Source organism: Sylvia atricapilla, chromosome 12, assembly GCF_009819655.1.
Source record: "Sylvia atricapilla isolate bSylAtr1 chromosome 12, bSylAtr1.pri, whole genome shotgun sequence".
NCBI classification, from domain to species: Eukaryota; Metazoa; Chordata; class Aves; order Passeriformes; family Sylviidae; genus Sylvia; species Sylvia atricapilla.
In genome coordinates this window covers 10,499,151-10,524,954 of record NC_089151.1, presented here as the reverse complement: position 1 = coordinate 10,524,954, position 25,804 = coordinate 10,499,151, and the positions used below count along the sequence as shown (strand labels likewise).

General features: G+C 46.0%; 1 protein-coding gene and 1 long non-coding RNA gene across 2 annotated transcripts; one reads left to right on the top strand and one right to left on the bottom strand.

The window, feature by feature from the left end:
- Nucleotides 1-3,074: 3,074 nt before the first annotated feature.
- Nucleotides 3,075-17,418, bottom strand: LOC136366638 (uncharacterized). The gene is made up of 8 exons (XR_010744545.1): nt 17,279-17,418; nt 16,987-17,036; nt 16,384-16,510; nt 13,868-13,928; nt 12,712-12,816; nt 11,844-12,008; nt 11,493-11,624; nt 3,075-4,229 (listed from the first exon to the last, which is right to left on the bottom strand). It is a non-coding gene; the product is annotated as an uncharacterized lncRNA (long non-coding RNA).
- Nucleotides 17,419-19,177: 1,759 nt separating this feature from the next.
- IRX5 (iroquois homeobox 5) lies at nt 19,178-23,230 on the top strand. The gene is made up of 3 exons (XM_066327859.1): nt 19,178-20,084; nt 21,331-21,736; nt 21,977-23,230. The coding sequence occupies exons 1-3, from the start codon at nt 19,836-19,838 to the stop codon at nt 22,666-22,668; spliced, it is 1,347 nt and encodes a 448-aa protein (XP_066183956.1). The 5' UTR covers nt 19,178-19,835; the 3' UTR covers nt 22,669-23,230.
- The last annotated feature ends 2,574 nt before the right edge of the window (nt 23,231-25,804 follow it).

Sequence of the window (25,804 nt, the reverse complement as noted above, 5' to 3'; positions counted from 1 at the left end):
AGGAATGTGCAGCATATGTCAGCTTCAATAAAAGCAGCACAGTTCTTTAATTACTCCATTCACCCAGCAGCTGCTTTAACGGAGTATTTTTCTGAACATGTAAAAATGTAAAATACCCAAAAACCCAGTCATCTATGTACAATGACCACTCAGCATCTAACAATAATGGATATACTAAAGGACAAAAACCTGAGTTGTGCCAAGCCCATAATTCTCAGTGACTGACTGTAAAGCACTTAGAGTCAGCATTAAGCTTTTAAAACTCTAACCCTAATCAATCGTAAACAAAGAAATAAAGATCTCACAATTATTTTTAAAACTAGCACATAACTTTAAATAATTTTTGTGCTTTTTCCTATTTGCACAGCATTCCTCCCAAGTAAAATACGGGCTTCTGCATGAAAACAGGCTTGTATATATACAAGCTGAAAAATAACAACACCTATTTAAACACATGAGCTAATTATACTTGGCATTTTGGTGTATTGATTGCCATAGTGCAGAACACACCCCTGTTGGCCAAAACCAAAGGTGCACAAGATTCAGAAGTCTACACAGACCCACAAGTCTTTTCATGGTACAGGACAGCAAACACCATCTCCCCAGGCTGCAGGGCACTTGGAAGAAGAGTACCACTTGCACACAATTAGTGACAGCATGGCAACAAAAAGCCCACTAAAAAGAAAAAAGGCAAATAACTGGATACAATCAACTTGCAATCATTTTCTTGTAATGTGTTAGCAAATGGGTGCCAGCTAACTAATCTTAGTAGAGAACAAACCTAATTTATCCCCAGCAGGATGCTGTCAGATTATTTTCAACCTAATAATTATTTCTAGCAGAAAGGCAACATCACACTTTGTAGAAGTAGACATCTGTAGAAGACATTTGCTCTGAAAAAAAGATGTTAATGTGCTGATTGATTAATGTGGGTGGGAGGAGGATGGATGAACCTGAGAAACCCACCTAAGCCAGTGAAATACCCTACAGGAACAAGTGGTCAGGGGAAAGAGGATCTTTGAAAAAGGCATGGCACTAGGCAACATGAATATTCTCAACATCCCTCCCAATCCTTTTTTGAAGATAATCTTTATTAACTTTGAGTAACTTTTCAGTGGAAGCTGCTATTCTGTGAAGATATTTGCTGCACTGAGACTTCTCCCTCCCTTCCAAGCCAGAAGGATGTCTAAGATGACCCAGTCTGACCCCAGATGTTGCAAAAGCCACAGAAGCCTGGGAGAAATTCCTCTACCACACCTAGCCATTTGTTCAAGCATATACCTCTATAAAAATATTACATCCCCATTCAAAAGATAGAAAAACTAATATTCCCTTTCTAATAATTTCTAATGATTCATTTGACTTATTGAAAGTTTGCTCCTTAGTTTGCCATAAACTGATTTTTATCTCTGTGTATTGTCAACACATATTGCTTTAAAAATGTGCTATGTCTGGAGTATGCAGAGTCATATAAAACCAAGTGTTCCATTACAGATGTAAAGATTATTGTCAGGAATGCACCTTTTATTCAATCAAGTTGGAACTGAAATTAAAGGAGCTAGAAAGTAACCATATAGCACCAGTTAAGGAGGAAAACTACATTTTGTCCAACATATTTGTGGAGAACATACATAGAAATCATGCATTTATAATAATAAACACATCATTATGATTGAGATTCCTGATAGATTCCGACTGAATGCAGCAATCACTGAAGAGGAAATCTACTTGAAACCAACCTATGATTTGGAATATTTATAAAAAGAAAAATTTGCCTACCCTGAAGTTTTATTTTGTTGTCTTTTTAGCACTACATAAACAGTATGGCAGTTTAAATATAGTATTTGATCGTTTCAAGTGCTTGGATGAAAAATTTTACTCATCAGCTTAACATCCATGACAGTGCTCTATGTGAGATGTTATTCTGCAGTACTGATTTAACTGTGTATTATCACTTAGGCAGGTAAATAGATTCCTAGGCAATCACAAGCATTTCATTAAACATTTCAGTCTCTGTCCTACAATAGTCCACTTTAAGATAAAAAGAGTTACATGTATTATGGGCTGTCTCAGAGAGCTGTGGAGGCTCGTCTGCACTTTGTGGTCAGGGGAGACATGTGACAGTCATTTGAGAGAGGCACATCACTCCTGAAGCCAGCACTGAGAGCTCAGCCATGGCTCAACCCTGAGCTGCTGGAACAGGGCACAGTTCTCACCCCTGGAGCCATACCTGCCCCTTCCTTACACACCTGGCACGTTATTTTCCTCCCTTCCATATGTACAGTATGGCCACTTATATTCCTCATCCTCCACCTTAAGGACAAATACAAGGTAATGGATTACACCCAAACGAAGCTGGAAGCTCAGTCCTTTCTGTGACTGTGTTTTTTTCACCTGCCAGTGTCCAAAGAGGAGATGCAAGCAGTGTTGCTGGTCTTAGGTTCCTGACAAATCAGAAAGCCCCTTGCTCTTTGTATGCCCAAGCCAGCTCTAGGAAGGCACCTATGCTCCACAGCCTTTGCACAAGAGAAATCAGTGTTAAAGGAGCTGTTCAGTGCTTTTACTCAGTGTGTCTTTGAGTACTAAAGATTATCCCTATCATCCTAATTTTGGTACAGGGAATATTAGGAGCTGGGATGCCTCACCAGAGTCCAGCATCTACTAATTCAACGCCGTAGAGAGGCAAGAGCAGCCACTCCTGCTGGAGATGTTCTCTCTTCTCCACTCAAGGCAGCTCATGTATCAAAAGCAGTTCTCCTGAGGCATGTGTTGGGTGAGGCAGTTTCTCTGATGAGTAAAACAAAAAGTGTGTTCTCTAGATAATGGAAACACTTGTACCATTCCCACACCTTGCCCAGATACACCTTCCTGAAACAGGTGTACACACACTCATACTGTTCTCTCTCCTCATACTGGCACACACAAGGAGTAAGTCAAAGAGCACAGGGTTATTTTGCATTATCCAGGATGGCCCTGGAATGTGAATATTATGCATGACAGATCTGCACAGCTTTCTAACACGTTCAATCTCTACCACATCCAAGAGATGTAAGTGCACCTGCTGAAAAGGCCAGTCCTCAGCAGCACTCTTGTCAACACCCCACCCTTCCCAGACATGACGTCTGCACAGCTGGTCTGTGTATGCCCTGTCCTTTCATCAGGGTGACCCAGGGTGCTGGATAACCAATATTTGATAACATGATTAACTTTGGCTGAAGTAAGTCTGGGTGTGCTCAGGGAAACAGTTCACTTTGCTTCCCTAGCAGGGAGAGAATGAGCAAGCAAGCGTGCATGAAGCCTCCTTCTACAACCAGCACAGCTGCTGACAAAGGAGCCTGTATCTCTTGCCTTCTCTGAAGTTAATCCCAGCAGTTTAAAGCAGACTTGTGAAAAAAACATGAATCTGAAGTTACTCTGAAATGCTACTCCAAGGACACATTAGTTCCACTAGAGTCAAAGTATACGCCAGACGCAATAGGTCGAGTTCTAGTCGAAGAGATTGCACAGAAAGTAAGAGCTAATAATTCTTAATTTGGCATAACATGACATTCCCAACAGCTTCTCTCTCTCCTTCCAGTAATTGTATCTTGGCAGTGTATATATTAAAAAATCATGGCACAAAAGACATGTGCTGTTGGGCAAAAAAATCCCCAAAACCAAACCACCTTTGTTTGTGTTGTGCCATTTCAAAAACTGAAGACACTGAAAGGCAAATTATGCTGATCAAAACACAAAGGGGACAAAACCTCATTCATTCCTTATTTGTTCAAGAATTACTATAAAGAAACATTTTTTCAGGGGGCATGGGCAACAGTAATTTAGACAATAATAAACTGAGCATTGCAACAATATTCCATTGAATAAAAGAACTCTGGCAAGAAACTTTTCACATGGCGTTCAACAGACATTCAAATAAATGAATGAAGTATGCAAGTTAAATTACTTCAAAAATAGACTTTCCAGCAGTTTACCATAATGACAACCTTCTATAGAAAGATACAATAACTCTTTGTAGCCTAAAAATTGTCAGTTTTATTTTACAAAGATGACTTCCAAAAGATCTTGTCGTGACCATCGAGTTTTGAGGAAAAAAAACCCTGTCATTTGGTAAATAGATGAAATTAACTGTCATTAGAGCCACTTAAGCACTCCTCCTTCCTGTTATCCTTCTCGTCTTGGCAGTAACTGATAAGAAGATTTCAGGGAGGCTCAGTCATCGAAGGCAGGATCTAGAAAAGAAACAATTTTGCATACAGTTATTCTCATTCACAGCTTCTAGTTATTGTATTTCATTAACCTGCACTTAATTGGCTTCCTTCTGCCCCTGGCATGAGCACAGTGGACCATGCGCTTCATACAAATCACTGATACACCTTACACCATGAAAATATTGTTACATACAAAGGTAACAGTAACAAAGTCCTGCTCACAGAGTCCTGTTATCCACCAACTGCGAACTGCTAATCCCAGCCAGTGCTTTAGCCAGCAGGGACCCCACATTATTCATTATCATGCAGTTCATTACCTATGGGACACGGTTGAACTTGAGCCTGTAACTTCTGGAAAATGTACCACTCATCCACAGGAACACACCAATGAAATAAATGAAGGACCAGATGCAATGGTTACAGCAGAATTAATAAAGAGGCAAACTACAACTGCGTGTTTCCTCCCACTGTTACCCCCCCCCCCCAGAAATACACTACCCAAGATTTTATCTGAGTAAGCAGGCAGCTTCAAGAGGAAAGGAGGACATGGACTGGGCAAAGAAGAAGCTCTGAGCCTTGCATAACCAGACTAAGACCTGTGCAACCCCAGGAGGTTGTGTGCATGGCAACCCCACTTCCAACATACAGAGTAATTAATTGTATTCCCACATTAAAGCTGCCATGGCACACCTCCACCTTGGCAGATTTCTAGCTGGCTTTAATCCTTTCCACCTTCCACATGCCAGGTTCCTCACACCAACTGGCCCTCAGTGACAGCTGAGTTTTCAATGCCATACAGTACCTTGATGCAAATGGGTTTTGCCCTTTTTTCCACCTTTTGCTAGGCTACACTGCCACTTAGTCACTGCACTGACATAACAACTCCACCTTCCCTGCTGCAGTGCAGCTGTACATCCACTGACGTGACAACGGGAAGTGAGGGGCTCCATCCCTACAGGAACAGAGCTGCCTTTCAGTTTGCAACTTGCATCATTTTCATGCCGAGGACAGAGCATATGGTCCTTCGAAGGGACATCAAAATAAATATGACAGGTCAGTGCAATCATCATACTGAATGAATTCAAATGATGCCATATCTAAAATGAAATGTGTGCACATAATAAAGATTCAAATGACAAAAAAATTCCCCTACCCTTTATCCTTCTCTGAATTATTTATGAATTCTGCAACTCCAGCTGTTGCCACCAGCCCAAGGACACTACTTCATTTTGGGAATGACACTTCATATTAAAAGATAAGTTAACAAAAGAAAACAAAACAAAAAAAAAAAGAAAAAAGGACACAGCGGGTCTTTAAAGACCACAGAAAAGCACAAAACATCTTTTCCCAGCTCTTACAAAGGAAAATAATCAACAATCAATTCTGTTCATGTTTCTCAACTTGTTTCCATAATTCCAGACACAGATTTCAACACTCATACATTAAGTCAGCCATGCCTTTTTAACCATTGCAGTTAAGCAAGAGTGTCCCAGCATCTTGGATCCCTCATGTGTTTTTATATGGTTATCTCAGTCTTACAGCTCACCATTAACCACATGCCAACGCACCAAAGACTGCGATACTATCGGCCCTACTGACAGCTTTTAGAACATAAAATGGTCATTCTTAAAGAATAGAATATTTGTATATAAGGAATTGCTTTTGGGAAACCAATAATTTCTCCACACATTTAAACAAAAAGAAACAACACCTCCGAAGTGTAGTTTAGGGCACAAAGAATTGGTTTCAAGTCATCATGACATTTAGATGAGTAAATTCTACATAGTGCTGTCTACCCCCTTGTAGACTGCTCTGATTTGGATTCCATAACAATAGTTCTTAGATTTCAAATAAGTAATTTGGCAATGGGAAGGAGGTGGCATGGAGAAAGCTCAGCCAGTATGCACAATTTCCATCACCTACACCAACATGCTCTCCTCTCTCACTTTAAACTGAACGTGCTTTAGTTGGCTGGTCTGCAGAGCAGATAGATAACACAGAGGCTGAGTAAATAGGAAAAAAAAATTAAAAATTCACCACTGGTTTTGGTTGCTATTTTATTTGTAATGGCACCAAGATCTGAACTGTTACACAAAAACACCCACAAGAACACACTGATGCACTGCGTTCACTGTGAAATTAACTGAAATGGGTCAATATTTGCAAGGTGTCAAGTGCTGAGGGACATACAGCCCCCAAATATTAGCCCTCCGTGACTGACCAATAGCCTCATCTCTGCCACAAATTCTATTATTCTGTTCTCTACCCATGATCTTAATTTCACAGTGTTTCCTACTTTGACCTAACCGAACAGTAACTGGGCTTATGTTCTGCTCCTGAGAAATCCCAAATGTCAAAAGAACTTTTTAACTAATTAATAATTTAGGATTTTTTTTTTTTGTCTGAGGTTTCCATTTTCTCCTCCATAGTCCACCTGAAAGTGGACTAACAATTGTCACAGTTCTAACACAGAGAGATGTATGAATAACCTGCAGAGCTTCCAAGGCACCATCATCAGACATCTCCAGTATCACCCACAAATTAAAATAAAAATCCAAGAATGCACCATTTGCCTTTTGTGCCAAGCACACGGTTCAGGCCTGAGCTGGAATGTCAGATATTCAATAAACAAACTCATCTTTGGGAAAGGCAGCAAAGCCAGAGTTGTTGCCTCTCTCACAAGTGAAAAATGCCTTGCAAGCAGAGCCCACTTAGGTTTCACTGCCAGAACTACCTCCAGCAGTATCTGCTGTTACTCAGTTTGGTACCATGAGCTCATGCAGTGTTATTCAGGAAAAGGAGATGTTGTTAAAACAAACATTTATTTGCCCTTCAGTCTACACCAGAGCTGGCACCCAGCCCTGAACCGTCTCCCTCTTCCTCGCTACTGTGGGAAAGCTACTGAACAAGAATCCTCCCCTTCCCTCTCCTGCTGTTGGCCAAAGAAACAAAAAGGTACAGAAACAAAGAACAGGCAGAGAACTGGAGGTGTGTAAAATGCCACAGAGCAGGAAGTTAAGGTTCAACACTGTAACATTCCTATGTCTCTTGTAATATTTACAAGAGCCCCAAATTCTCCCGTTGTCACAGCCATATATTTCAGTTTATTACTGTCTCACCATTTTTAATTCTCCAAAATACTTTGGAAATCCCAGGTGCTATGCACAAATCCTCTCAAAACTACAATTATTTACAGTTGTAACCCACTCAAATGTACATCACACTTTTTTTTCTGAAAACTAACAAATTAAACAGATTAAAAACAGGAACATATCTCACATTCCAGGGTTGCCATTTAACTCTCAATGCCACGGGTTCTCAAGTGCCTCCTGAAATAGTTTCTAGTGCTAAAGGAATGACATTTGGAAAAAATCACCTGTGTGCTGATAGGAAAACATCCTTCTGAAGATTTTCACAAGCTAGTTGGATGCAATTGAAGTTAGTCCTCAGAAAATAAGGAAAATCATCTTCATGCCCAAACATGCTCACTAAATGCTTCTGGCTATGACATTATTTCCTAATTGACACATTACACACAAACACTCCAAGAAAATTTCTTTTTGTCTATGTCTGGATGACACAGCTATTTATACCCAGTGCTTCTGCAGAGCCTTCCCAATGTTGCTTGATGCTCCTGAATACAAATGACCAATTGATCCTTTCACATGATAGGGTGGGTTGGTTTTTTTAAGCATTCAATACTTCTAATGTTAAAAAAAAATTGTACCTCAACATGGTCTTTAATCTAATCCTTACCCTGAACAATTGAAGTACATTCATATTAATCTATTAGATGCTTTTCCACACCACACCTATGGCACTGCATAAATTACTGTAATTTAAATGAATTACTGCTTGAGAATTCTCATTTGGTAAGAAACATGCAGTGTTATATGCTATAGAAAGAAAAATGTGCATTCTGGTAACTAAGTTTTATACCACAGTATATTTAGGTGCTCATAAACCAGCCATTCTGAACTGTTGAGGGACAAGAATATTAGACTGATCACACAGAACACACATCAGTATGTCAAGAAGTCGATAATATGAAATCAAATCTACAGTTTATTTAGAAATATTTCCATGCCCATATTCAGAATCCACATTAAAAATGCCATTATGCTAGCTGAAGAATATTACAGCAAAAGACACTTACACCAATAGTAATTCTATCTCTGCCCTGGATAACTTGTATTTTCCTCTTTAAGTGTTTGATCTGCTGAAACATATTGAAGAAAGAGGGGGAAAAAAAGGAAAAATAGACAGCAAAAAAAACTGAAGTTCTTTTGTTATGCTACTCCACATATTACCAATGTTTAAGGATGACTTGTTTAAGACTGCACATTTCAACTACCTAACAGTAAAGAATGAAAAGCTTCTTGCTACAAGCTAAAAAGAAAGTCTTTACCATGCTCCTTGAAGAGCTCATTTTCACATTACTCAGGCTTCATTATGCTGAATCAATATTCGTTTAGTCACTGGGTTATTGACATATTTTAAAATAAAAGTATACCCTTCAGCTACTGCACTCATTACGGGTAATTTGTCTTGTCAGGGAGCAGGGAATATTATCCCAGTCTTTCAGGGGCTGACAGCCCATGGAAATACCTCCCCTTGGTTACAACTGTAAATAATTTTAAGGTAAAATATTGAAAAATCAATGACTGTTTCCTGCAATCTGTCACAAACAAATCAATCATAATCTGCACAGCCAGAGAGTATGATTTGAAGGAGATGAGAGCAGATGTAATTCTTGGCTGGAATCTCTCATTTCAAAATCACTTCACATAATGGTGTCATCATTTAAACACTTAGCAGCCACTGCAACTGCCACTCATAACATCTAGTTGGACAAAACCACAAGGAAGAGGAGGAGAAATGCCACTGCTGCTATGTAAACAAACATTTTATTTCAATGATTGCAACATTAGCAAATTTCACAGATATAACAACAAGGCTTGCCTCTCCACACAACATCCAAGGTGCTTTTCCTTCTCAGGGGAAGGCTGCCTATAAATTAGCCTCTCAAAATGCAAAGCATTTTAAATTTTAAAACCAGACTGGGCTTCATAAAAGGTGAGAAATAAAATCTGGTAATAATACTACTTCTAAAAATATTTTTATTCACTCCAAATTGCTCATAAAGAATTATGCATCAAATTCTTAAAAGATTAAGAAAGGAGAATTATCTGAGGTACCTTTGTCTTTTTAAGAGCAATAAGAATTTCAATGCTTCTTTGTCCTCTACATACTGCATTTCACATCTAATTTTCATTAAGCACACACTGAGTCAACTTTAGGGTAGGAATCACTGCAAAATACATGGGAAAGAAAGTCATAACCTACATAAATTAATTGCTAATATATTTTCAACTTGCATTCAAAGATTAAATGCTGTATATGGAATTACATCTGTATAAAGGATCAATTGATACATCAAGAATTAACTATTGCACTCAGAATGCTATAAACTGACCTTTGTAAATGTGAATAAATTGTAAAAAAATCATCTATTTTTACAGAGTAACGCTAACGCTTAGACCAAAATTATTTTCTCATTTGTCCCCCCACCTCACTACATTTTCACCCCAACACTACAGCGTTTAAAAGAAATCTCTGCAGATACAACAGGATAAAATTGCTGTGCAACTGCAACCATAGGCTAAGTCTGCATTTCTTGCACAAACAAAATTTACAAATGCTCATGGAGTGTTTCCCTCTGGAGTCTATAATTTGAGCTCTTAATCTTTAATGTGCAGAGCCCGTTATCACATACTCATTTTAATCACATTAGCTTTAGCAACTCCTAATTCTGAATATTTATCTTACAACTGTGGGACTAAGAAAAAAATACAACCAAAAAGATGAAATTATTTTCTCTTTCCTTGGAAAAAAACCCTTAATACTGTTTTTAAAAATGAAAGAATAGGGCATATTGTACATCTAAGTAAGCCTCTCCAAGGTCTGCCTTCCTTTAAAGCAGGGTTTAAGTGTCTTTATCTTCTACATGGAAAACATACACCTCTAACTCTTTATTGATATACATCAAAGCCACTATTGTTTGTAACAGCTGGACAGATTCCCTTTCTTAGCAAAATAAATTATTAAAAAAAATAAAAAGGAACTGAAGTCTTAGAGTAGGAGAAGCAGTTAGTTCCTTACAGGCTAACTAAGTGTAAATATCAGCCATGAAGAGAATCAGCTCACTGTGGGGAAAGGCCACTCCACAGCGAAAGGACACGGGAGGAGGCAGTGGGTGAGGAATGGCTAAACACCAGAGTAGCTCCTAGAAATGAGTTGCAGTTGCCCACTTTTTCCCTGGATGAGATCTATAATGAAGCTATCCAATAGACAGCCTCAGGCTGCTCAGCCCTGTTAAACCTCCTCCCTGGCCCAGCCACGCTGACAGAGGGAAGCCCAGCTCCCCACACTCAGCCATTGTGTCAGGGAGAAGCACGGTGTGCACGGAACGTGTCGGCAGCTTCTTCCCCCAGTGCCATTCCCCCGAGCCAGCTTCTCATTTCTTGTGACAATCACCTAATTAGGTGGGTCAAGAATTGCAGAAGATAGAAGAGATTCATTCTTCCTTACATGCCAGTTCTCCTATTTGTAAAAATGAAGGCAGCGGCTCTTCCACTCCATTGTAAGGTACTTAATAAATGTTAATAATAATTAAGTCAGTCACATCTCCCAGACAACACTGTCAGATCTTCTTTTTGCGTATTTCAGAACTATTTGGCTCAGGAGGGAGCTCCCACAAGCTCCAGACAGAAAAGGACTCACGAATTCCATCCTTCAATGCAAGAGGTCACAGAGGGCTGTGCCACAGCAGACATTTCACAAGCCCTGAGGAGGAAGAGCAGCACACACTGCTGCACTACAGATGTTAATGGGTCAGCACCGTGAGTGCAATTTCCTGCTGCACAAAGCATTAAGATGCTCTAACAGCTAGTGGGACTGTGAAATCTTTCTGGTTAAGAAGTTGAACTAGATTCAATTTCTTGAATGAAAAGGTGTTTTTCTTTATTCCATCTTTATCAAGGAACAAAAGAACTATTGGTTATGGAAAGAACCAAAAAAAGAAAGGCACTGGCTTAAAAAAGGCTACTAGCATTTCCACTAGTACCCACCTTCTCCATTTACTGCTCTCACTCATAATGTTCATTTAAGTCACTGGCACACGTTCATTTATTTAATGCAGCTCCACACGATCACCAAACAATATAGCAATGCCATATTACATCATGCAACATTACTGATATGACATTATTAGCAATACTCTACCTAATGAAGTTTAGAAAGTCTTCCTGTTCAAGCATTACAGAAAGATGAAGAATCCTGCTCTGAAATAGCTCCTGCCTTCCAATTCTGTCCTTCCCTTCCTCAGCGTTGCTGAGACCATCTCACTGAGCTCATCTGGAGAGGACAAAAATAAAATTAAAAAAAGAACATACTTATTACAGTTCTTGTCACCTGCACTGTGTGATTTTCTCAACAGAAATGAGAATAAAGTTGATGGATCTGGAAACATTAACTCTGCATTTTGTAACTGACTGAACCCAGCACCACAAAGCAAAGTGCCCCTTGTAATGCTTTGCTTAATGAATCATATCATACTCATAGCAGACTACTTACCATTAACTCTGAACAGGACTTAATATGGTTAAAAAGAGTGCAAGCCCAGCTGCGTTCTGGCTTTGCACTAGGTCTCTTCCCATTTTCAGGCAGGTACAGGATAGGATGGACTGCTGGGTTCATTTCCCCCACTGTGGATCTCACTGCTTCTCCCTTGGGCGCAATCTCCAAAGATTAAAAAACAAAGGGACATGAGGAGAATGGGGATGGAACAAAAATATAGTATCTGTCACTAATTCAGACAGCATGGTTCTCTGATAAACAAGGATTACAGACTGAGCAATGCAAGGGTTTCTTGACCCATTGAAAAAGTATTTTTGTTAAATCCCACAGACACTATGTGCCACATCCCACTGGATGGCTCCAAGAGGCTCACCACAAACAGGTGTCTATGGAAATCAAGGATCTGAGGAACGGCAAAGTTTAATGGCATTTTGCTAATGAACCAGTAACAGCATTAATCACTTGCTCTTGCTCAAAAGCACAACAGTGTAGCAATTATATGAGCATGGACACCAGTTTACATCTGAACATTTCTGAGACAAGAAGAGTTCCTCTTAGGTAAAGTGAGGCCGAGGTTACATGAACAAATCTAGGTCATAACAATGTGCCAGAAATGCAAGAAGACAAACCCAGGTCTAGCCCTTTGCCTGCTCCCAAGTTTTCCCATCCCTTCTCAGCCAGTCTAAAAGCCCCTCCACCCCTCTGCAGTCTCCTCTCAAAGAACTACCTGGATGACCACAGCTTAAGTTTTACTTAGGGACAAAGTAGCAGAGTGTATACTTCAGGGAACATCAGCTGAATTTTACCTCAAGTAATAAATTAAATACTGAAATAAACTGCTGAAAAAGCATAAAGGAAAAAATACCTTTAAAATTACTTTTGAAACTTAGGCTCTACAGAACTGTCCTCTTCCTAAGAGACATTCACGAAACCTTATGCCCACAGGAGCTGGGAGACAGCAAGGTCCTTCCTAGATAAAAGCCAGAAAGTCAGCACAAACAAAGTAATTCTCACACTGCCAGTATCATAAAGAAGTCGTAGGCACCTTTTTATAATGACAGAGTATTCTTAATAAAAGCTTCAAGTAGGTTTTACAGCTGCATATTATCCAATGAAACCAGTAATAAACAGTGCTGTAGAATTATTTAGTGCAACTCCAATACGCCGAGAGTCTCAACCTGGGTTTTATTTATCACACAGGCTAAAATGTTTGTTCTTGGCTTTACAGTAGCAGCCAAGCCTGTAGCTATCTTTTATCCCAGCACACTGCCATCTGGATATTGATACTTTGCTATGGGATATGAAAGGAGAGCATAGTTACCTAATACAGCTTAATTGAAAACACAAGACCTACATATTATACCGTGCATTATTCTATACAAAATTAAATCTGAAGGGCATGAAAATTTCTGTAGATGTCAGCACAGAATATTTCAGAGGCAAATGCTGTGATCTTGATCTGTGCTAAAAATGCTAAAGAAATACTGTGAAAAATATGTGCTTACGAAAAGAAAGCTCTTTTTTGCTCTGTTGGGAAAAAAGATATTGCTCAGGAAAGTGCATCTCCTTCAGGAAGAGCAGGAGAGTCATCAGTCACATGTTTATTAGTACAGTAAACTCTGTTATAGTGATCCATATTCACCTTGAAAGGTCCAACTGGTTTGTATTTTTCCTCAAGCAATGATTTATATAATAAAAAAAAAGAAAAAAATATGCTGGTTCTACAGATACATTCACTTTAATCTGCAAAAAACAGCTTCAAGAACCATCTACATCTGCACTACCCATATTAAGGAATACAGACTAAAAAGCTCTAATGTTAATAAAACCACAGAAATTATGAACTGCTAAATAGAATTCCTTGGGTGTAAGGCCAGAAAGGCTACCTGGCTTTATGTTTCTCCTCAGAGAGGTACTGCTGAGCTCGTGCAAACACCAGTCATAAGGACTGCAAATATATGTAAGTAAAGTAGATAAAGCACAAAATCTTTGGAACACAACACTGCTATTAAGTCACTCACCTCTAACACCCACACTGGAGGCCAGATTCCAGCTACAGGAGCTCCCACCACGCTGCAGCACCTGCAGGCAAAAAGGGAATTTGCCACCGTGAGGGAAGCTATGGGTCCGCGTAAATTCCACAAAACAGTACAGGGAGCCACAGCTACCCTCCCCACTGAGCTGCTCCTCCTGCTTGCTTTAAGTGAAGAACTTGTTTCAGACATGAAAGAAAGCAGTTTTTCATTTTTCACTCAGAGTCTATTTTCTGCGTATGTCCACGAAACTGTAAGTAAAATAAACCCTAAAGACATTCTTAACTTAGTCCATACTACACCAACAAATTCAAGCAAATAATGCCATTTAAGTTAATTACAGGAAACTTCAAGGGAACTGAAATACAGTTTCAGGTTCTCCCATGATACTGTCAAGATCTTCGGAGTTACATGCTCAGTACAGTAACTAGGTGCTTGAAAGGCTTGTCAGCTGCACTTCTGTATTTTATTCCACACACTAAAAAGGCTGCTGAACCAATTAAAAAAAAATAAAAAAGAAAAAAAAAAGACTGGAACTGATAATCAGGTTTCTTTTAGCAGACAAGAAGCAATTTAAAATAGAAAGGCTTGGAGAGAAAAACAAAACTCTAAGCTACCTAATACCCAAATGCTAGGCACAGAAGAGTTATTCTAGGTGTTCACGAGTTTACACCTCGCTCTCAGACCACAAACACAGAGAGTGTGAACAAGGAGCATCTCGGGCAGAGGAAGTGCAGGCAGAAGAAACAACAGAGCAGCTGAGGGTGCCTTGCCCAGAGAGCTCCTCCGGGATCCTTTAGCCAGGCTGAGAGCCCAAAACACCGGCACTGCCTGACCCTGGAACTCCCAGCACCGCACCTGAGGGAAGCAGCAGCAGTGTCTGCAGGAAAGGGCCCCCAAGTTTTACAGTACAATATTTTATGTGCAGTTTTTCAGCTCTTGACAGTTAATAATGTATTGATTTAACACAGAAAGACACAGGCCCCTCCCTCCTCTTTGCATGCGAATTAGTTTTACTTCTCTCATGGTGCAAACATGAGAAAGTAAATTTTCTTTTCTCTTCATGCCTAATTAAAAAAATGAATATTCACATGTATTTCTTTTTATCTGTTATGAGTTGTTAATACTTTTAAATACACTGTATGAAACATCTCTGATGTTTCCAGCAGCAATTTCCACTACCATCTGAGTCTCACAGCTGTCTTTTTCTTAAGAGAACAGCTTTAAATAAAACTTGTAGAGGAATTACTTTTTAATTTTTTTTTTCTTTAAGAGCATTCCCTTTAGCATCACACACATCTTGGTAATATTGTCACAAATTGAACTGGAGAAACAAATTCAGTGTCTAAGGTCAGGGATTCTGATAAAGAAATACCAAAAAGGTTTTGAGAAAACAGCCTCCTTCTCATCTACCCCTGTAAAAAGAAAAAAAAAAAAAAAGTTGAAATGATCTCCTAATGCATCTCCCTTCATAATTCATGCCGAAAGATGACATTTTCTCAGGATCTTAATTAAGATAATGATGAACACCTGTGTCGGCATTCTTTGGCAAGACAGCATTATCCATCATAATCTTTTAAGTACTCTCAAAAAACCCCAACAAAATCGTATGACGGAACCAATCTGTTGCCTCTCCTTGCACTAAGTTTTACATCTCAGGCACACAGAAGAACGATTAGATCTTTAAGGACTGCAATAAAAACAGGATCGTTAGATTTTAAAGTTTCAACAGAAAGCAGCTATTAAATTAATTAAATTAAGGTGTATCATATCCAAGATAGCCAAGTTTAACTCCATTCACTACAAGCCACCTGGAACCAAACCACTTACAGTTAGAGCCTACCAATAGCTGTACTTTTAAAATATAGTTTACTGTTACTTTCAGGATCATTCTGCTTCTTTTCATTTGTTTCTCCCGTAAAGAAAATATTCTCAGCTGATCCCTACTGTACATTCATACACCAATTTATTAAACCATTTTATGCTGTACCACGTTTGCACAATCTAAATGAAATCATGCAAAAGAAACCAGCGTAGAAAAACAAATATGCAAATTCAAATGCTGCTATATTTTGGGTCACGTTTTGTGCAGTCATCTCAAATCCAAGTTCCTCTCACACCAAAAACCCTACTGGAGTCCAACTACTAAACTAACCAAAGACCCTTTTAATAGGTTTGCAGGACCAGCCCATCAGACTGAGGGCTATAAAAATAGGGATTTTAATTATTTATTTATAGAAGCCGAATCTAAATTCACATGCCTAAATTTAAATAAAGTGAAGCGTGTACAGCCAGCCTGTAAATCTTTCCCACTGTTAAATAAAATTTTAAGGGCAAATGTTTTTTCTATTGCATTAACAACTTCTCTTCCAAAAAATTATGAGAAAAATATAGAAAGTCCAGAATTTTAACATCAACTATGCACTGTTATAGTTTCACTGCCAGCTGCACAGTACACAAACCCCTGATACCAAGAATTCATCCATGCCTTCAAACGCACATACCTTCAGCAAAAATGCAGAGAATCGTAAATGTATCCTCAAGCCCCACATTTGTTAAAAGAACTGATGAATGATGTAAGAATCTTGAAACAAACTTCTTATTTCCCTTCGATCTGAAGGCTGAAAAGTCCTGCAAAGCAGATTAGTCTTAGGCTTTCACATTTTAATATGCTGCTATCAGAGGAAAAAGTTGCTGTGACCAGTCATTCAGTCATTCATAGAGCTATCAATGTGCAAATAAAGCAGAAAATAGAGACATCCTTAAGAAATGAGTCTCAAATTTGATATAAAGTGAAGGTGACAACCACAGCAATAGAACTATAAACTAAATGTTTCAATATCTTGAATAATTATCTACAGTTCTTTTAAAACTGCAAAGAATATAATAGTGGCATAATGTAGTGAGAATGTCAGTTTGATAGGCACTTACAATCCTGACGGCATAAGAGTCCTATCACTACCGTTTATTAATCAGCTCTGGTATTATGTTTGCAAGGCATGAAAGTATGCATGAACTCACCACAGTTTCCAAATGTATGCCTACAGAAGAAAGATTAGTGGAACATCAGAAATAAAGAGGGTAATTTTACATGACGTTAACCTTACCTCCTCTTCAAAAAAGTCAGATGCCATGGGAAGATGGTTAAAACTTCTTCCTACAAAGAAAGGAGCACGGAAAAGCAGTTAGTTATTCTACTCACACATAAAATGAATGTTAAATGTATAAAACTTGACCAGATGATATCTCACTCCCCGAACAAGGGGGATTGTCAAAGGATTATGACAGAAGAGCTTTCGAGTGGAGAAAGAAACGCAGTGCTCCAGAGCGATCGCTATAATGAAGCCGGGGACAAATACCGGTGACACTGTGCAGTCGAAAACTGATGAAAGTGCACACCTGTGTGGATTAAGCATGTAAGGGAGCGCGCCAGCCGGGGATGGACCCGTCTCGTTTACCGGGGCAGAACCACATGGAGCTTAAAGAGAAGAAATTCCGTACACCGCACATTAAAAAAAATTAAATTACTAAAAAAAAAAAAAAAAAAAAAAAAAAAAAAAAAAAAAACCAACCAAAACGGGGGGCGAGGAAAGTGCAAGAGGCTAGAGGAGGGAACGGCCAGACCGAGCGCGGCTCGGCAGCAGCGCCGAGGAGCAGCCGAGCCCGGTGCGGCCCCGCCGGTCCCGCCCGGCGCCGCCGGGACCAGCGCGGACCGGGGCCGAACCGCGCCGCCCGTCAGGGGGCGCCAGGGGCGGGGCAGCGCCGCCACAGACAGCTCGGCGGGCTCCGCGCACCGCGGCCGGGCTCCGCGCACCGCGGCCGGGCTCCGCGCACCGCGGCCGGGCTCCGCGCACCCGGGCTCCGCGCACCGCGGCCGGGCTCCGCGCACCCGGGCTCCGCGCACCGCGGCCGGGCTCCGCGCACCCGGGCTCCGCGCACCGCGGCCGGGCCGGGGGCGGCCGCCGCGTCCCGCAGCGCCTCCTCACGCCGTCCTGTCAGCACCGCCTCAGGACTCCGCCGCAGCCGCGCCCGTGCCGCCGCCGCCCCTCCACAGCCCGCGCTGAGGGACAGCTCCGCGGGCCCGTGCAAGGAGCGGAGCGCCCGCCGCCGGCGGGGGAACAGCCAGTCATGCGCCGGGACGGCCGGGGGCGGGACCGGCGGGCCGCGGCCTGATGGGTACTGTAGTGCGGGGCGCCGTGCGCTGGGGTGCTCTCCTGTACGGCGGGCAGTGCCCGCCCCGCCGGCCGCCGAGCCCCCGGGGACGGCGGGGACTGCGCGCCCTTCCCGCCCGGCCCCGGCCCCGCAGCGCGGCCGCTCGGCCGGTCCCAGCCCAGCGCGGGGCTGTGGGTGCTGCCGCCGGGACGGAGCCCGCGCTGCCGCCGCAACGAGAGGGACGGACAGAGGGAGCGGGGCGGCGTCGGTGTCGCCTCCACGGCGACACGGGGAGCTCCTGGCCCGGCCTGCCCGTTTTAAAACACAGCCCTGCATCTCCTCGCGTCTCCGCGGGGCAGCGCGGCGAGAGCATTAGGGTCGGGAAATGCAAAAGTTACAAAATAAAATAAATTCTAAAATTATAAATTTTATTGATATCGCCCCTCGACCGAGAAAGGCACGGCGGATCCCGATGGCCGAGGGTCCGCGGCCGCTGGAGGAGCTCCTTTCCTCAACCGCAGGCGAAAAAAAAAATGCGAGAAGGGAATAAATCGGGATATGTTTCTGTTGGGAAATATATCTGGTGGAATCACAGGAGATTACATCTTCTGATCGGCAGGGATTTATCCCGGTTCATATGGTTTTAATCTACTTTCCCCTCGACCCTTCAATGAGCCGAGGGCGGGGGGAGGATACCCGGTGTGTTCCTGAGATCCGCGGGCAAACCCTCGCTCTGAGCGCTGTCTGCGGACCCATCTCAGCTCCCTGCGATCCCCGCCCGGTTCGCCCTTCTCCCGCGACTGGGAAAGACTGAATCCCAGCTGCCCCCCGCTCCTGGCCGGACCCCCGCCGCCGCTCCGCCCGCACAGCCGCCGCAACAGGTCCGGTGGCGGGGTGGCCCGTGCCCGCGGGAGCCACCGGCCGAGCAGCCCAGGGACAGACAGGGCTGCGGCTCTTCCCAGACGAAAACCTCCTTTTTTTTTTTTTTTTATTTTTTTTTTATTTTTTTTTTATTTTTGTTATTTTTGTTAAGAAAATCAAAACTAACAGCACCAATCCGCCGTATACCCCACCTCCAATGATTTAGCGGAGGGAGGGGCAGGGGCAGAGAGCACGAGGAGGGGTGGCTGTGCAGAGGGGGAGCCGGGCGGCTAATAAATCTTATTAAAGATCTATTTTTTTTTTCATATACTGATTGGCTTGCATTCCGGCGCAACGCGGCTCCGCACGGTATTTAGCACATGCAGAAAGTTGGAGCTGATCTTAAATGGCTCGGAGGTGACTGCAATCCAGGAGCCGGCGCACTTGAGCCTCTGAGCGCTGGGGAGGGCCAGGGAAGCGCGGAGCCCTCCCGCTGGTTGGGCCCGGCCGCGGCAGCCCAGCGGGGTCCTGCCAGTCCTTCCACTGACAACACCCCGCGAAGGAGGAGCCTCGCCGGGCCGTGCTGAAGGCGTCAGGAGCTGCAATTTCCAACTTAGCATCTTGGCAGGACCCTTCGGAAAGCGAGAGCGAGGAGGAAGGGAAAAAAAAAAAAGCCCCCCAGTGCAAGGGGGAGAGACAGAGAAAGAGAGGAGGGGGGGGAGGGAAAGAGGGGAAAGCAAGGGGGGGAGAAAAAGGAGGAAGCGGTGCCCGGCTGCAGGCGAAAGCGGAGCAGCAGCCCCGGCGCAGAGCAAGGTGCCGCCGCTGCCCAGCTGGCGAGGGCGGAGAGGCGCCCGCGAAGCCCCGGCCGCAGCCGCCCCAACCCGGCAGCGCGGCGGCTCCCTCCCGGCGCCTTGGGCTCCCGGGTATATGTGTGCGCCTGGCCATGTCGTATCCTCAGGGTTACTTGTACCAGCCGTCAGCGTCCTTGGCTCTCTATTCCTGCCCGGCGTACAGCACCAGCGTGATCTCCGGACCTAGGACCGATGAACTTGGGAGATCTTCTTCGGGCTCCGCTTTTTCCCCTTATGCCGGATCTACCGCCTTTACCGCCCCTTCCCCGGGTTACAACTCCCACCTCCAGTACGGCACCGACCCGGCCGCCGCCGCCGCCGCCGCCTTCACTTCCTACGTGGTAAGAGCAGCCGCGGGCAGCCGGCACCGCGCCGGGCACGACGGCATCCCGCGGGTGCCTGCCCCCCCCCTCCCGGGCCTGCTTTTTGTTCCCATTTTATTTTTGAGATCTCGGGGACAAAAGGGAGTGCGGCTCCCCGCCTCGCCGCCCAACTTTCCGGCATCGCCGCCGTGCCCTGCCTCACACTGTTGCTGGCGGCAGCGGCGGGCAGGGCCGGGCGCGGGGGGAGCCGCCGGCACGGCCCGGGCGAGCAGGACCGGGGCAGGCGGGGACCGGTTCCATTCCCTTTAAAAAAAGAAAATTAAAATTAAATGTATAAAAAACGCCAATCATACTTCTGCAACAATTAGCTTGTTGTGATTGAAAAGGGAATGAACTCAGCACCGGTCGGCGATGGGAGAAATCCCGGCGATAAATCCAGGCAACTTTCCCCTGCGCGGCGATAATTAGGCTTAAATATTGCAGAGCTCTAATCCCATGGCCGCGAGCTGCTCCGCGGGGCTGGCGGCGAAGGGAAGGGGAAGGTAGGGCACTGCGCCGCCGTGCGCGCCCGCGGGGCACCGCGGGGCCGGTCCGGGTGCGGGACATCCACACCGCAGAGCTGCGGCCGCAGCCAACGCCCCGCAGCTCCCCCAAAAAACTGGGGACTTCGGCTCAGCTTCTCTGTGTTTAGGACAGAGTTTCACAGTTCCTTCTTTCCTTTTTCTGTATCTTTTAATTTTCTTTGCTTTTATATTTTTGCCCCTCTTCCCCCTGTTTTTGTTTCTCTTTTCTCTTCTTCTCTCTTTTCTTCTTCCCTTTATTTTTTCCTCCCTTCCCTGGGCAGGGAGGGGCGGCCCAGCCCGCCTGGGCCCGGCAGGTTGTCTGCCGCGATCGCAGCGCGGGGGGCGGGGGGGAAAGCTCCGGTGCCCCTGCCGCTGTCCGCCCCCACGCCGCGCTGCCCACTTGCTTTTCCGCTCCTGCATTTGGGGGAGAGCTGCTGGATTGCTGCAGGCAGCCGGTGGTCTCCTGGGGCCGGAGACTACGGGCCCCGGTGAGCCCTCAGGCCCTTCCTCCCGGGAAAGAACCGGGGGAGAAGCCGGGCAGGGCCCGGCGCGGGGGGAGAGGCGGCGGGGCGCGGGCCGGGGCTGCGGGCCGGGGCTGCGGGCCGGGGCTGCGGGCAGGCCCTGGCGTTGCTTTGCCCTGTCATTGCCGCCCCGCGGCCGCTGACCTCGCCCCGCCGGGCCGCTCTCCCCTCTCTCCCCAGGGCTCGCCCTACGACCACACGCCGGGCATGGCCGGTTCCCTGGGGTACCACCCGTACGCGGCGCCGCTCGGCTCCTACCCCTACGGGGACCCCGCGTACCGCAAGAACGCGACGCGGGACGCCACGGCCACCCTCAAGGCCTGGCTCAACGAGCACCGGAAAAATCCCTACCCCACCAAGGGCGAGAAGATCATGCTGGCCATCATCACCAAAATGACCCTCACCCAGGTCTCCACCTGGTTCGCCAACGCGAGGCGGCGGCTCAAGAAGGAGAACAAAATGACCTGGACCCCACGAAACCGTAGCGAGGACGAGGAGGAAGAGGAGAACATCGACCTGGAGAAAAACGACGAAGACGAGCCCCAGAAACTAGAGGAGAAGGGGGACCCCGGGACGCCGGACACAGGTAGGACAGCGGGCTCGGCCGGGTGAGCGCGGCCGCGCCCTCGGGGCAGCCCCCGGCCCGGTGCGGCGCGGCCTGTTCCCCCGAGCGGGCGGCCGGGGCGGGGGGGAGCCGGCGGGCAGCACTGCGGGCCGGGCCACGGCGGGGACCGAGGGGTGGGCGGCGAAGTGGGTGGGCGGGTTTGGGGGCGCAGGGCGAGCCCGAGAGCTGCCCCCCCACCCCTGTCCTTTCTCCCCCTACCAGGAACGGCGGATCCCAAGGCAGCGCCGGGCTGCGAGCGCCTCCAGGAGTCCCCCGGCCCCCGGGAGGCCGAGAGCGGCCTGAGCGACTCGGATTGCAAAGAGCTAGCGGAGGAGCGGCTCGACGGGCCGCCCGTCCCTCACAAGGCTCCCGGCGCTTCCCCGCTGGGACCGTGCCCGGCGGGCCGCGGGCCGCCGCCGGCGGGCGGCGAGGAGCCCCCGCCGTACCGCCCGCCCTCCGCCGCCGCCGGGCCGCCGCACGCCGCCGACCTGCACCCGCTGCTGCCCGCCGCCACCGGCGCCTCCGTCATCCACTCGCCGCAGCAGGCGGCCCTCGCCAAGCCCAAGCTCTGGTCGCTGGCCGAGATCGCCACCTCGGCGGACAAGGCGAAGGAGGCCGGCGGCGAGGCGGCACCCCCCGGCCCCGCCGTGCTGGGCGGCGGCGGCCCGTCCCGCTCCCCGCCGCGGCCGCGCTCGCCGGCCGCGCAGTGCCCCTTCCCCAACGGGGCGGTCCTGCCCCGGCCGCTCTACTACACGGCGCCCTTCTACCCCGGCTACACGAACTACGGCTCCTTCGGGGCCCTGCACGGGCACCCCGCCGGCGGGCCCGCCGCCGCCGCCCCCGGCGCCCACTTCAATGGATTAAATCAGACTGTCCTCAGCAGAGCCGAGAGCCTGGCTAAAGACACTAAATGATCAGGAGCCAGTCCCAAGTAGACCTTTGCAAAGACTCACCTTACGAACTGAAGAAAGGTATGTCCAACATTTAATATCGGCTTCTCCTCCCTAACCCCTCTTGGGACTGTGGTTTTGTTCCTTTTCTTTTTTTCTTCCTTTCCTTTTTTTTTTTTTTTTAATTTATTTGAGAGAAATAATAAATTGCTTTGGCAGTTATTTTTCCAGTACCAAAAGAAAAAAACAAACAGAAAAAGACCAGCTCCCCCCTCCCTCCCAGCACCCTCTTCAGAAGTTTATAGAGTCTATTTGAAATGGCTGGGTGGAAACCGCCCAGAAATGTCTTAAGCAAGTGAAAAGCAAACGAGTGACACGCTCTCTCTCACACACACAAAGCAGAAAGATTTGTATTAAATCTTATTCTGTATATTTAATGTAGCTTTTTTTGTATTTAAATTGATAATACAGTATCTTTGAAGTAAATTATGAAATCAAGACAACTGTACAGGCATTAATGTTGTTTTCGTAATATAAATATATACATTTCTGTGTCTTTTTCCGAATTGTTTCATAGTTTTAAAATATATATATACAAGTTTAATTTAATTTTTTATGCCTATTGTTTTTCTTCCCTTGGGTGTGAGTTAAACTATAATGCAAAAACGAGTAAAAAAAAAAAAAAAGGAAATAGGTTATACGTATTGGATTAAAAAAAACTCCAAACCTGCAGCCGCCTTTGTAAAATGCAAATATTTAATTAAAAGAGATTTTTAAGAGAATCAAAACCACGCTCTTTTTGCAATGGACAGATACGTGCATTGATGCAGAAAAATAAAAGCACGTCTTAAATGAGACGCAGGGCTCCATTTAGGACCTCACGGTAGTACCTGAAACCGTTTTGGAAGTGGCAGGAAATTTTAAAAGGTCGGGGGGCTCCGGAGGCGAGAGCGGCCGCGGCAGCGGGACGGGGCCGGCTGCGGGAGGGACGCTGTTCCCAGAGGTGAAGGCTTAAATCAGGCCACGCACAAAAGCACTTGTTAGAAACACCAAATCGAAGCGCAGTCCCATCTTTTAACCTAATTACTTCCAATCAGTGTCGTGTTTTATGCAAAGCAATCAGCTGGTGAACTTTGCTAATGAGTTCGATTTTCTGCCAGATTTAGCCCGCGTCGCTGCAGCAGCGGTGCTGTGGCGGCAGCCGGGCAGAGGCGCTCGGTGCGGCGGGGGCCTCCGCGGCCCCTTTCCCTTCCCCCGCTCCCCGGCCGCGGCGCGCAGCTCCGCCGCCCCCGGCCCGCGGCTCGCCGCTGTCCCGGCGGGGCCCGTGGGCGCGCAGCCCCGCGCGGGGCCGGCCGCGGGCGCGGTGCTCCCGGTGCTGGCAGGTAGGTGTCACACTCGGCCCGGGTTTGGCTCCCGCCGCCCGCTCGGCCGTGCGGGAGTCCCGCGGGGCCGCGCTCCGCTCCGCGCTAAGCCGATGGCGGGACGGGGGCCACGCCGCCGGGGCGATCCCAGCCACCGGATGTCCCTTGGGTGCGGGGGCAGAGAGCGCGCTGAGCCCCCTCCGCGCCGTGTTACCGCTCCACAGCCCAAGGCAGGGGGAAGCGGGTCCCCGAGCGGATTAGGGGCTCCCCAGCGCGGAACCTCCAACCAAATGTCAGCTCCCGCTGGTGTGGCTGCCCGAGCAGCCCCGGTCCCCTGCACAGAAATAACGGTGAGGACTGTTCCAGCACCCAGCGTCGGGGACAGGTCCCCCTTGTTCAGTGTGGATTTTGGGGGGGTCAGCTGTGCGCTGACATCGACACCGCTGATGTGATTGGGAGTATGACTGGGACCTCTGGGGCTGGTGCCGAGACACCCCTCCGTTTGCCTGGATTTTTTTTTCTTTACGAGCCAGATAATTATTTTGTAATCTCTTCAACTTTGTCAGAACCATTTATTAGCTGTAACAGGTTTATTCATGCATATTTACATTTTACGGGAATTTAAATAGTAGTTTGTATTTTGAGTTTTAAAGATACAGTCTATGTTCGCTTGGCTATGCGATTTTTTTGTAGATAATCTGGTTTAAAATCAAATTGTTTCAACTGAATGTAAAAAGAATCAAATATTCCTGGGATAATAGTATGTTATTTTGCCATTTTATTTATGATAAATGATTTTTTAAAAAACACTCGAATTCCTCCGTTGGATATTTCATTTCCAGTAGGTGAAACCTGTAGGAAGGCGTATTTTTCGAGCAGTAGTGAGCTTTACTGGACTCACCTGCCGTGTTTAAAACGGGATAAAGTTCTCGCCGAGAGAGGCAGGGTAGAGCTGGCCCGGGTAGAAGCAGCCCCGATGTTTGGGGCTGGAGGCAAAGCGCCCCGGGCCGCCTCCCGCCCGGGCTCTGCCGGTGCCGTCCCTGCGGCGGAGATCGCCTCCGGCTGAACTCGGGAACTCCCCAGCGCCCTGTGCTAGAGGGAGCGACAAAGCCCCTCAGGACCGCGCTCCCGAGACAACAGGTTCCGCAGAGGAACGACTACCTCAAAATAAATAGGTTTCAATTATTCATCTAGCTATGGATTTATTTTTTTTTAATTGTCTTGCTACCTTTCCACAGCTGATCTTCCGATCTCTGAAAAAGCTATTTTGCAAAGCAGCTTAGGAGCCTCGCTCGTTCAAAAGCCCTATTCCTTATACTCAGGGCTATTCTGAATAGGTCTATTAGCGATCTCAATACGGTTTTCGTTTGATGTATAAATTCCTAAGGGAATTAACCGTTTCCTTTAGGTTGCAGCCTGTCGCCTATTTTAAACCATAACTATTATTGTAGCCCAAACGATTTCATACAACAATTTTATTCATCACCCTTTTCCCCTGCCACAGGAGATATACTGTATAGCCATTCTTTAACATAAGCACGAATTTATCCGTTTCTTTTCCGTAACAGAGTAGGGGGGAGGGGGCAGCGTTATCCTTTTTTTGCCTCTGGCATGCTAATTTGTTATTTAAAAAAATAATTAAAAAAAAAAAAAAAAAGAAAGAAAGAAAAAAAAAAGTGAGGATATCTTAAAATAAAAATAACGCCTGCTGCCAGTCAGAGCTGCCGTAGGTTACTCAGGAGCAGCCCTCGGAGCGGCCGGGAGCGACTCTCCCTCTGGGAGCGGAGCGCTCCCGGGGC

Bases quoted from the DNA above. Each gene is read 5' to 3' on its own strand.
- IRX5 (XM_066327859.1), top strand. From the start codon at position 19,836: ATGTCGTATCCTCAGGGTTACTTGTACCAGCCGTCAGCGTCCTTGGCT. The intron at 20,085-21,330 runs GTAAGAGCAGCC...CTCTCTCCCCAG, and splicing joins CCGCCTTCACTTCCTACGTG to GGCTCGCCCTACGACCACAC. The intron at 21,737-21,976 runs GTAGGACAGCGG...TCCCCCTACCAG, and splicing joins CCCCGGGACGCCGGACACAG to GAACGGCGGATCCCAAGGCA.